Consider the following 13469-nt stretch of genomic DNA (forward strand, 5'->3'; position numbering starts at 1 on the left):
GCACTAACCCAGGCTGTTTCAGTACAGTACAGGGAAACACTGCACTAACCCAGACTGCTTCAGTACAGTACAGGGAAACACTGCACTAACCCAGACTGTTTCAGTACAGTACAGGGAAACACTGCACTAACCCAGACTGTTTCAGTACGGTATAGGGGAACACTGCACTAACCCAGACTGTTTCAGTACAGTATAGGGAAACACTGCACTAACCCAGACTGTTTCAGTACAGTATAGGGGAACACTGCACTAACCCAGACTGTTTCAGTACAGTACAGGGAAACACTGCACTAACCCAGACTGTTTCAGTACAGTATAGGGAAACACTGCACTAACCCAGACTGTTTCAGTACAGTATAGGGAAACACTGCACTAACCCAGACTGTTTCAGTACAGTATAGGGAAACACTGCACTAACCCAGACTGTTTCAGTACAGTATAGGGAAACACTGCACTAACCCAGACTGTTTCAGTACAGTATAGGGAAACACTGCACTAACCCAGACTGTTTCAGTACAGTACAGGGAAACACTGCACTAACCCTGACTGTTTCAGTACAGTATAGGGGAACACTGCACTAACCCAGACTGTTTCAGTACAGTACAGGGAAACACTGCACTAACCCAGACTGTTTCAGTACAGTACAGGGGAAACACTGCACTAACCCAGACTGTTTCAGTACAGTACAGGGAAACACTGCACTAACCCAGACTGCTTCAGTACAGTACAGGGAAACACTGCACTAACCCAGACTGTTTCAGTACAGTACAGGGAAACACTGCACTAACCCAGACTGTTTCAGTACGGTATAGGGGAACACTGCACTAACCCAGACTGTTTCAGTACAGTATAGGGGAACACTGCACTAACCCAGACTGTTTCAGTACAGTATAGGGAAACACTGCACTAACCCAGACTGTTTCAGTACAGTATAGGGAAACACTGCACTAACCCAGACTGTTTCAGTACAGTATAGGGAAACACTGCACTAACCCAGACTGTTTCAGTACAGTATAGGGAAACACTGCACTAACCCAGACTGTTTCAGTACAGTATAGGGAAACACTGCACTAACCCAGACTGTTCCAGTACAGTATAGGGAAACACTGCACTAACCCAGACTGTTTCAGTACAGTATAGAGGAACACTGCACTAACCCAGACTGTTCCAGTACAGTATAGGGAAACACTGCACTAACCCAGACTGTTTCAGTACAGTATAGGGAAACACTGCACTAACCCAGACTGTTTCAGTACAGTATAGGGGAACACTGCACTAACCCAGACTGTTTCAGTACAGTACAGGGAAACACTGCACTAACCCAGACTGTTTCAGTACAGTATAGGGGAACACTGCACTAACCCAGACTGTTTCAGTACAGTATAGAGGAACACTGCACTAACCCAGACTGTTTCAGTACAGTACAGGGAAACACTGCACTAACCCAGACTGTTTCAGTACAGTATAGGGGAACACTGCACTAACCCAGACTGTTTCAGTACAGTACAGGGAAACACTGCACTAACCCAGACTGTTTCAGTACAGTATAGGGAAACACTGCACTAACCCAGACTGTTTCAGTACAGTATAGGGAAACACTGCACTAACCCAGGCTGTTTCAGTACAGTATAGGGGAACACTGCACTAACCCAGACTGCTTCAGTACAGTACAGGGAAACACTGCACTAACCCAGACTGTTTCAGTACAGTACAGGGAAACACTGCACTAACCCAGACTGTTTCAGTACAGTACAGGGAAACACTGCACTAACCCAGACTGTTTCAGTACAGTACAGGGAAACACTGCACTAACCCAGACTGCTTCAGTACAGTATAGGGGAACACTGCACTAACCCAGACTGCTTCAGTACAGTACAGGGAAACACTGCACTAACCCAGACTGTTTCAGTACAGTACAGGGAAACACTGCACTAACCCAGACTGTTTCAGTACAGTATAGGGGAACACTGCACTAACCCAGACTGTTTCAGTACAGTATAGGGGAACACTGCACTAACCCAGACTGTTTCAGTACAGTACAGGGAAACACTGCACTAACCCAGACTGCTTCAGTACAGTACAGGGAAACACTGCACTAACCCAGACTGTTTCAGTACAGTACAGGGAAACACTGCACTAACCCAGACTGCTTCAGTACAGTATAGGGGAACACTGCACTAACCCAGACTGCTTCAGTACAGTATAGGGGAACACTGCACTAACCCAGACTGTTTCAGTACGGTATAGGGGAACACTGCACTAACCCAGACTGTTCCAGTACGGTATAGGGGAACACTGCACTAACCCAGACTGTTCCAGTACAGTACAGGGAAACACTGCACTAACCCAGACTGTTTCAGTACAGTACAGGGAAACACTGCACTAACCCAGACTGTTTCAGTACAGTACAGGGAAACACTGCACTAACCCAGACTGTTTCAGTACAGTATAGGGAAACACTGCACTAACCCAGACTGTTTCAGTACAGTATAGGGAAACACTGCACTAACCCAGACTGTTTCAGTACAGTACAGGGGAACACTGCACTAACCCAGACTGTTTCAGTACAGTACAGGGAAACACTGCACTAACCCAGACTGTTTCAGTACAGTACAGGGAAACACTGCACTAACCCAGACTGTTTCAGTACAGTATAGGGAAACACTGCACTAACCAGACTGTTTCAGTACAGTACAGTGAAACACTGCACTAACCAGACTGTTTCAGTACAGTACAGGGAAACACTGCACTAACCCAGACTGTTTCAGTACAGTATAGGGAAACACTGCACTAACCCAGACTGTTTCAGTACAGTACAGGGAAACACTGCACTAACCCAGACTGTTTCAGTACAGTACAGGGAAACACTGCACTAACCCAGACTGTTTCAGTACAGTATAGGGGAACACTGCACTAACCCAGACTGTTTCAGTACAGTACAGGGAAACACTGCACTAACCCAGACTGCTTCAGTACAGTACAGGGAAACACTGCACTAACCCAGACTGCTTCAGTACAGTACAGGGAAACACTGCACTAACCCAGACTGTTTCAGTACAGTATAGGGAAACACTGCACTAACCCAGACTGTTTCAGTACAGTACAGGGAAACACTGCACTAACCCAGACTGTTTCAGTACAGTACAGGGAAACACTGCACTAACCCAGACTGTTTCAGTACAGTATAGGGGAACACTGCACTAACCCAGACTGTTTCAGTACAGTACAGGGAAACACTGCACTAACCCAGACTGTTTCAGTACAGTACAGGGAAACACTGCACTAACCCAGACTGTTTCAGTACAGTACAGGGAAACACTGCACTAACCCAGACTGTTTCAGTACAGTACAGGGGAACACTGCACTAACCCAAACTGTTTCAGTACAGTATAGGGAAACACTGCACTAACCCAGACTGTTTCAGTACAGTATAGGGAAACACTGCACTAACCCAGACTGTTTCAGTACAGTATAGGGGAACACTGCACTAACCCAGACTGTTTCAGTACAGTATAGAGGAACACTGCACTAACCCAGACTGTTTCAGTACAGTATAGGGGAACACTGCACTAACCCAGACTGTTTCAGTACAGTATAGGGGAACACTGCACTAACCCAGACTGTTTCAGTACAGTACAGGGAAACACTGCACTAACCCAGACTGTTTCAGTACAGTACAGGGAAACACTGCACTAACCCAGACTGTTTCAGTACAGTATAGAGGAACACTGCACTAACCCAGACTGTTTCAGTACAGTACAGGGGAACACTGCACTAACCCAGACTGTTTCAGTACAGTACAGGGGAACACTGCACTAACCCAGACTGTTTCAGTACAGTACAGGGAAACACTGCACTAACCCAGACTGTTTCAGTACAGTATAGGGAAACACTGCACTAACCCAGACTGTTTCAGTACAGTATAGGGGAACACTGCACTAACCCAGACTGTTTCAGTACAGTATAGGGAAACACTGCACTAACCCAGACTGTTTCAGTACAGTATAGAGGAACACTGCACTAACCCAGACTGCTTCAGTACAGTATAGAGAAACACTGCACTAACCCAGACTGTTTCAGTACAGTACAGGGAAACACTGCACTAACCCAGACTGCTTCAGTACAGTATAGGGGAACACTGCACTAACCCAGACTGTTTCAGTACAGTATAGAGGAACACTGCACTAACCCAGACTGTTTCAGTACAGTACAGGGGAACACTGCACTAACCCAGACTGTTTCAGTACAGTACAGGGGAACACTGCACTAACCCAGACTGTTTCAGTACAGTATAGGGGAACACTGCACTAACCCAGACTGCTTCAGTACAGTATAGGGGAACACTGCACTAACACAGACTGCTTCAGTACAGTATAGGGGAACACTGCACTAACCCAGACTGCTTCAGTACAGTACAGGGAAACACTGCACTAACCCAGACTGTTTCAGTACAGTATAGAGGAACACTGCACTAACCCAGACTGTTTCAGTACGGTATAGGGAAACACTGCACTAACCCAGACTGTTCCAGTACAGTACAGGGAAACACTGCACTAACCCAGACAGTTTCAGTACAGTACAGGGGAACCCTGCACTAACCCAGACTGTTTCAGTACAGTACAGGGAAACACTGCACTAACCCAGACTGCTTCAGTACAGTACAGGGAAACACTGCACTAACCCAGACTGTTCCAGTACAGTACAGGGAAACACTGCACTAACCCAGACTGTTTCAGTACAGTACAGGGGAACCCTGCACTAACCCAGGCTGTTTCAGTACAGTACAGGGAAACACTGCACTAACCCAGGCTGTTTCAGTACGGTACAGGGAAACACTGCACTAACCCAGACTGCTTCAGTACAGTACAGGGAAACACTGCACTAACCCAGACTGTTTCAGTACGGTATAGGGGAACACTGCACTAACCCAGACTGTTTCAGTACAGTATAGGGAAACACTGCACTAACCCAGACTGTTTCAGTACAGTATAGGGGAACACTGCACTAACCCAGACTGTTTCAGTACAGTACAGGGAAACACTGCACTAACCCAGACTGTTTCAGTACAGTATAGGGAAACACTGCACTAACCCAGACTGTTTCAGTACAGTATAGGGAAACACTGCACTAACCCAGACTGTTTCAGTACAGTATAGGGAAACACTGCACTAACCCAGACTGTTTCAGTACAGTATAGGGAAACACTGCACTAACCCAGACTGTTTCAGTACAGTATAGGGAAACACTGCACTAACCCAGACTGTTTCAGTACAGTACAGGGAAACACTGCACTAACCCAGACTGTTTCAGTACAGTATAGGGAAACACTGCACTAACCCAGACTGTTTCAGTACAGTACAGGGAAACACTGCACTAACCCAGACTGTTTCAGTACAGTACAGGGAAACACTGCACTAACCCAGACTGTTTCAGTACAGTATAGGGGAACACTGCACTAACCCAGACTGTTTCAGTACAGTACAGGGAAACACTGCACTAACCCAGACTGTTTCAGTACAGTACAGGGGAAACACTGCACTAACCCAGACTGTTTCAGTACAGTACAGGGAAACACTGCACTAACCCAGACTGCTTCAGTACAGTACAGGGAAACACTGCACTAACCCAGACTGTTTCAGTACAGTACAGGGAAACACTGCACTAACCCAGACTGTTTCAGTACGGTATAGGGGAACACTGCACTAACCCAGACTGTTTCAGTACAGTACAGGGGAACACTGCACTAACCCAGACTGTTTCAGTACAGTATAGGGAAACACTGCACTAACCCAGACTGTTTCAGTACAGTATAGGGAAACACTGCACTAACCCAGACTGTTTCAGTACAGTATAGGGAAACACTGCACTAACCCAGACTGTTTCAGTACAGTATAGGGAAACACTGCACTAACCCAGACTGCTTCAGTACAGTATAGGGAAACACTGCACTAACCCAGACTGTTTCAGTACAGTATAGGGAAACACTGCACTAACCCAGACTGCTTCAGTACAGTATAGGGAAACACTGCACTAACCCAGACTGTTTCAGTACAGTACAGGGAAACACTGCACTAACCCAGACTGTTTCAGTACAGTATAGGGAAACACTGCACTAACCCAGACTGTTTCAGTACAGTATAGAGGAACACTGCACTAACCCAGACTGTTCCAGTACAGTATAGGGAAACACTGCACTAACCCAGACTGTTTCAGTACAGTATAGGGAAACACTGCACTAACCCAGACTGCTTCAGTACAGTATAGGGAAACACTGCACTAACCCAGACTGTTTCAGTACAGTATAGGGAAACACTGCACTAACCCAGACTGTTTCAGTACAGTATAGAGGAACACTGCACTAACCCAGACTGTTTCAGTACAGTACAGGGAAACACTGCACTAACCCAGACTGTTTCAGTACAGTATAGGGAAACACTGCACTAACCCAGACTGTTTCAGTACAGTACAGGGAAACACTGCACTAACCCAGACTGTTTCAGTACAGTACAGGGGAACACTGCACTAACCCAGACTGTTTCAGTACAGTATAGGGGAACACTGCACTAACCCAGACTGTTTCAGTACAGTACAGGGGAACACTGCACTAACCCAGACTGTTTCAGTACAGTACAGGGAAACACTGCACTAACCCAGACTGTTTCAGTACAGTACAGGGAAACACTGCACTAACCCAGACTGTTTCAGTACAGTATAGGGGAACACTGCACTAACCCAGACTGTTTCAGTACAGTACAGGGGAACACTGCACTAACCCAGACTGTTTCAGTACAGTACAGGGAAACACTGCACTAACCCAGACTGTTTCAGTACAGTACAGGGAAACACTGCACTAACCCAGACTGTTTCAGTACAGTATAGAGGAACACTGCACTAACCCAGACTGTTTCAGTACAGTATAGGGGAACACTGCACTAACCCAGACTGTTTCAGTACAGTATAGGGAAACACTGCACTAACCCAGACTGTTTCAGTACAGTACAGGGGAACACTGCACTAACCCAGACTGTTTCAGTACAGTACAGGGAAACACTGCACTAACCCAGTCTGCTTCAGTACAGTATAGGGAAACACTGCACTAACCCAGACTGTTTCAGTACAGTATAGGGAAACACTGCACTAACCCAGACTGTTTCAGTACAGTACAGGGAAACACTGCACTAACCCAGACTGTTTCAGTACAGTATAGAGGAACACTGCACTAACCCAGACTGTTTCAGTACAGTACAGGGAAACACTGCACTAACCCAGACTGTTTCAGTACAGTATAGAGGAACACTGCACTAACCCAGACTGTTTCAGTACAGTATAGAGAAACACTGCACTAACCCAGACTGTTTCAGTACAGTACAGGGAAACACTGCACTAACCCAGACTGTTTCAGTACAGTATAGGGAAACACTGCACTAACCCAGACTGTTTCAGTACAGTATAGGGAAACACTGCACTAACCCAGACTGTTTCAGTACAGTATAGGGAAACACTGCACTAACCCAGACTGTTTCAGTACAGTATAGGGAAACACTGCACTAACCCAGACTGTTTCAGTACAGTATAGGGAAACACTGCACTAACCCAGACTGTTTCAGTACAGTACAGGGAAACACTGCACTAACCCAGACTGTTTCAGTACAGTATAGGGAAACACTGCACTAACCCAGACTGTTTCAGTACAGTACAGGGGAACACTGCACTAACCCAGACTGTTTCAGTACAGTACAGGGGAACACTGCACTAACCCAGACTGCTTCAGTACAGTACAGGGGAACACTGCACTAACCCAGACTGTTTCAGTACAGTATAGGGGAACACTGCACTAACCCAGACTGCTTCAGTACAGTACAGGGGAACACTGCACTAACCCAGACTGCTTCAGTACAGTATAGAGGAACACTGCACTGCAAACCTGTACTGCATCTTCCAAACCTGCACAGCTCCGTCCAAATCCACAATCCCTACCGCCTAGAAGATCAATGGCGCCAGGAACTTAGGAACATCACCACAGGTAAGTTCCCTTCCAAGTCTTGCACAATTGGAACTGAATTACCACTCCTTCACTGTCATGGGAACAAACTCCTGGCAGTCCCTCCCCAACAGCACTGTAGCTGTACAGACGCCAGGTAGACATATTGGCAGCGCACCATCACCACCTCAGGGGCAATTGAAATGGACATGCTGCACTGACTATGTCTGATTTTTGATTTTTTTAAATTCCAGTTATTTTTCCTGTCACTATTCCAATCCTGGCAAAGCTTGGATTCAGCTTCTACCCCAGAGATGCAAATGTGTTTTTAATGAATGTTTTGGCAAGTTCGAAGGCAAAGAGAGAAAAGGGATTGCACACTGTGAGTGTTAAACAATCCGTGAAGTGATTCGGGTTCCTGCACCTCTCTCTCTCCCTCAACACTGATCAACTTTTTTCTGGAAAGGAAATGGCTGCAACAACATTGTTATGGGTAGCTGGTGAATATTGTGTTCTTTTACAGTTACTGAAGTTTAGCAGGTAGGGTGTACAGTTTGTGTTCAGTCTACAGTCACTGGCCTGGGATTACTGCTGGGTTTCTCCAATCCCCCACTGGAAAGTGGAAATGGCAGGGACAATCACTACTTCTGCCCTTTCTCTCAGGCTTCTGCCAAGGTTACAGCTAGAGAACAATTATCTGCATAAATTCTAACCCGTGTTATTTCAGGTTGTGTATTTTCTTCATAGGAACGTAGAACTGAGGATCAGCAGTCGGCTGTTCTGCCCTTTGAACGTGCTGCACCACTCAATAAGATCGTGGCTGATCTGGTTGTGGTTTCAGTTCCACTTTCCTATCTGCCCACCCACCCCAACAACAAGAAGGTGTCACCCAGCCTTGGCTCTGCATTTACAGTAGGAAAGTTTGATTCAGTGACTGTGCAGGACAGAAGCAGGAGTTTCTTTCTCATGTTGAACATTTTGCATTCAGAGTAAAGTTGATTAAATTGATTGAAGGTCAAGGGCTGAATTTTCAGGTCCTGCAGAGGGTGGGGGAAGAACGGAGATAGACAGAGCTTGACGATACAAGCTGGCCTGCTGCTAGGCTGGCACCAGGTAGGTTCACCCAGGTTGGAGGAGCTCATTAACAGGGGATTGTTGGAATTTTCTCTCATGCAATGTCTGAGGCAGACCAGGTGAAGGGAGGCACGTAGAGAGTAGGGAGCCATTGTCTCCAGAAGGAATTACCTCAACATGAGTTTAAATAACTTAGTGGGGTTGGCCATTGAGAGACAGGCGGTGGGGAGAGCAGACAGCCTTGGGCAGTGCAGCTGGTTGTCATCCCACTGGCATTGTGAGGGCAGAAAAACGGGGCAAGGTTATCGAGGATAATGACAGAGGATTTCTGTCATCCGCAGTTAGATCCTATGAAAAAGGTATGGTCTCCATGTCCCGCCCCTCATTCTTCTTGATGCCAAAGGGGAAATATGTAATGAGCTGTGATCAAGGAAGGCAGCAGCTGACAATGGGGCAGAACTCTCAGATTCTGGGCCCAGTGGTAATGGAGAGCAAATCACTCCGAAGGATGGCCAGAGCCCCACCTACAGGAGTGCAGAACAGAAGAATAAGGGGATGGAGGTAGGATGAAGAAATCATACCCTTCCACATAACTCCATATTTGATGATAGATCCTAACTGGAGATGACTTAAGAAGCAGAGAAAACCCAGAATCAAAAGTAAGATGATAATGAATAAACAGGCGCATTGCATTGATTATAAACTACACATTGAATGATAGATACAATGAGAGATATTTAGGAATTGACTTGGCAGTGCATTCCGCATATATGTCATCAATTCCAGTCACAGAGTACTTCAAAATTCTGTCGCCCTCATGAAGAATTTTTTTGCTTCTTCTCTGGGATTGCAGCCTGATTCCTTATTGGCATTGGTGCATACCAGCCATAAGTTCCACAGGCAATTTGGTTTTCACCGAACTGGCAACGTCCCCTGCTTGTGATGGTCAGGATGATGTAGATCAATGTTGCCTTCAAGTGACAAAAAAAGCTGCAGCAACTCTATATTTGCCTATTCTCAGCTTCTGGATTTTGTCCGTCATCTTCCGCCTACCTGTACTGCACCACTGGAGTCATCATTGTCATCTGGGCTTTTTTGGCTCTGTGATCATTTAAATGAGGTTTCAGCCTCCCAATGGTATAGCTTTCCAATTTCAGTTTCAGTCTTACTTTTCTTAGCAACTGGAATGGTCAGTTTCCTTTTATTTCCCTTTTCAATTAGGTTCTGTCCCAAAACTTACCAGCTTTGAAAGCACAAATTCCATCACAAGGTAAACCTAGAGAAAACGTTTCCACTGGTTAGTGAGATGATAGTTTTAAATTTTTGCTCCCAGCATGATCCTGTTCTAGTTGTAGGAAACAGAATAATTTACAGATTGTAAAATTGGAACTGACCCCTGCCGCCCCTGTCAGGGGAGCAGGCAGTTTGAAGGCCAGAGATTTAAAGTTATAGAAATATGTCTTCTCCCTGCAGGGATCGAATGATGGTCCCTCTGGCATCAGTTACCTTCCTCACAGGGGATCCCAGGGATTTTCACTCGGCCGGTAACGAGCTAATGTGAGTTCCATTAAACCTGGGGAAATTGTAATAGGCAGAGTCGATCAGGAACTTCCTCCAACACCCCCTGGAGCAGCCTTTGAGCAGATACGAATGGGTGACAGTCCTGACTGCTCTTCTCTGTGGAGAGTCCTGGGTGGGTTCTGCTTCCAGCCTCTCTGGAGGAAACACGTTCTACTTCCCCCTTTGCACCTCTCTGGAATTGCAGGATCTGGGACTTGCCTCCTAAGAAACCTGTTTGTGTGCTGTCATAGCTGAGTCCTCACGTGGTTCTTGTTGAATTCTCAGGATCGGGTGGATTTTCTGCAGCTGATGGTTGATTCTCAAATGACCGAAGCCAGCTCCCAGAGTCAGGATGATGTCAGCAAGTCAACAGACAAAGGTACCATCAGTGGAAAGTTTCTCATTCCCCTCATCCTTGTTTCTTTCTGTTCCTGAAATTAACGCTCACTCCTCACTTTATTATTGTTTCTCGCTCTCTGGTTTTCCCTGACTGACTGACAGTTCAGACACGGGATCCACTCCCAGACCCTTAAACCCCAGTGAGGAGCATGTGAGAACATTCCCGGGGGTAGTGGGGGGGTGGGGGGGGGGGGTGTGGTGGGGTGTGGTGGGGGTTACAGATAGTATGACATGAACCCAAGATCCCGGTTGAGGCCGTCCTCATGTGTGCGGAACCTGGCTATCAGTCTCTGCTCAGCGACTCTGCGCTGTCGGCCGCCTTGGAGAACATCTTGGGTTCATGTCACACTATCTATAACCCCCACAACGTGCCTGGACTTGCAAAATCCCACTGGCTGTCCTGTCTGGAGACAATACACATCTCTTTAACCTGTGCTTAATGCTCTCTCCACTCACATTGTCTGTATCTTTAAGACTTGATTAGCTGTAAAGACTCGCATTCCATTCATTATTCTGTAACTTGAGTTTGTGTCTTTATATGCCCTGTTTGCTGTTTGTTAGCAGATCTCCCACGCACCTGACGAAGGAGCAGCGCTCCAAAAGCTAGTGGCGTTTGCTACCAAATAAACCTGTTGGACTTTAACCTGGTGTTGTTAGACTCCTTACTGTGTTTACCCCAGTTCAACGCCAGCATCTCCACATCATGACCAGCATACTGGCCAGAGCCTGAGGAGTTCAGACATAAACGGTACGTAATAACGACTTGTGTTTCCCCCACTCCCACTACAGCCCATAGTCATAGCTGCTCTATATTGAGGTTCATTGTAATCTTTTTCATTTGCATTGAAACTTCCTACTCATGGGGATTTTTTTACCGAGCTCAGCATAAGTCTCTGAGCTGCATCAGCTCCACAGTTTACTGAAGTGTTATTTACAACATCATATTCTGCCTTATCTCCCTTGGCATCTCCCAGGTCAGTGGAAGTTGTGATCCGAGATGGAGTAGCATGTTGAGGTGTAAGGGAAACCGATATTGGGGTTAAGCACAGAAGAGTTATATTGCTGATTCGAGTATCTGGAGTCTGGCCCTTGGTGAAAAATGATGGAGGAAGCCGGTGACTTCAGCCTAGATGAAAGTTGATCCTCCAGAGATACATAAGATAGTTAAGGGAATGGTAAAAGCAAACTCCAGTGTTAATTTATTTAGTGAGAGGAGAATAAGATTCTAATGATCAAAGAGTAAATTTAGTATCAATGTTGGAAAGTTCTTACACAGTGATCAATGTATGGGGTAGAATTCTCAAAGATTATTGCAGACAAAAACTCTGGCTCCTTTTAAGAAACAATTCGAATCTGAAATGGGAGTTAGTTTAGGGTTTGGCCGAGTAGATAAATTGGGATGGGCCAAAAGGCGGTCTCATTCCTAACAGTCTTGGGGGATTGTAAATCTCTGATGACCAAAGCAGAGATTTGAATTCCTGTGGACAATCTTCCTTCAAGATCTACTTTTTGCAAATGTTCACACAATCTTAGGAAATTAACAATAAGAATTGATACCATGAACCAGTTAGAAATGAATGTGATTAACCATTGTGCTGGAAATTTTCAAAGGTGAAGAATTTGGACTTAAGCACCGGAATTCTGCTGCTCTGCCTGCCACGGAATCGGAGCGGGTGGACAATGGAAATGTCCGTTGACCTTGGGGCGGGATTTTCTGGTCTCGAGTGGAGCGATTTGATTTCAACCCCACTGCTGTATTGCACTAATTCACAGGATGCAGAATTAATGGGTATCAGACATGGCATGAGGATGGGTTAACTGGCAGCAGTGATCATCAAAAACAGCGCAAATCTCATTGTTGGCACCCAGTTCGCTGAATTTCAGTGTTTGCTGAATAGAATAGACCAGTTTGAAGAGTGAAACATGCCTCCTTGATCTTTTTCGGCAGCGTCATAAGATCTGGAGAGAAAACCAACCTGTTTCCCTGGGGAGCAACACGCCAGTTTTCTCGCCAGAAACAACATTCTGCCACTTACAGTGGGTAAAACTTTGCCCACTGTATCTGAATGCACAGAGCATTTGCAAAAACAGCGCAAATTGGCATACATGAGTACAATATGATTGTGGTTATGGAGACATGGCTGCAGGGTGAACAAGGCTGGGAACTGAAAGTCCAAGGGCATTCTAGATTTAGGAAGTGGGGGGGGAGAGAAGGTAGCAGGCTTGCGGGTTCTGCTGTAGTTTAGGTGTTAGGGGAAGGATGGATGCTGAGGTGGTGTGTGTCGGGGGAGGGCTGTTAGGCTGGGAATTTCTGTTGTGTTCTAGAGGGTTGGAATGATGATGATGGTGGATAGGCAACAACAAATATTTAAAGAACAAATGTATGCATTGCAACAGTTACACGTTCCTTTCTGGTGCAAAAACAAAACAAGAAAAGTGGCCCCACCATGGCTTA

General features: G+C 45.9%; 1 protein-coding gene across 1 annotated transcript in view; it reads left to right on the forward strand.

The window, feature by feature from the left end:
- The window catches only part of LOC144510925 (cytochrome P450 3A56-like), a 38018-nt gene that overhangs the window by 18851 nt on the left and 5698 nt on the right, over positions 1-13469 (forward strand). The window contains exons 7-10 of the mRNA XM_078240983.1: positions 8236-8363; positions 8729-8893; positions 10901-10994; positions 11726-11762. Coding sequence (XP_078097109.1) covers positions 8236-8363; positions 8729-8893; positions 10901-10994; positions 11726-11762 — 424 coding nt within the window. The remainder of the gene's footprint in view (positions 1-8235; positions 8364-8728; positions 8894-10900; positions 10995-11725; positions 11763-13469) is intronic.

Source organism: Mustelus asterias, chromosome 23 (assembly GCF_964213995.1).
Source record: "Mustelus asterias chromosome 23, sMusAst1.hap1.1, whole genome shotgun sequence".
Taxonomy (NCBI): Eukaryota; Metazoa; Chordata; class Chondrichthyes; order Carcharhiniformes; family Triakidae; genus Mustelus; species Mustelus asterias.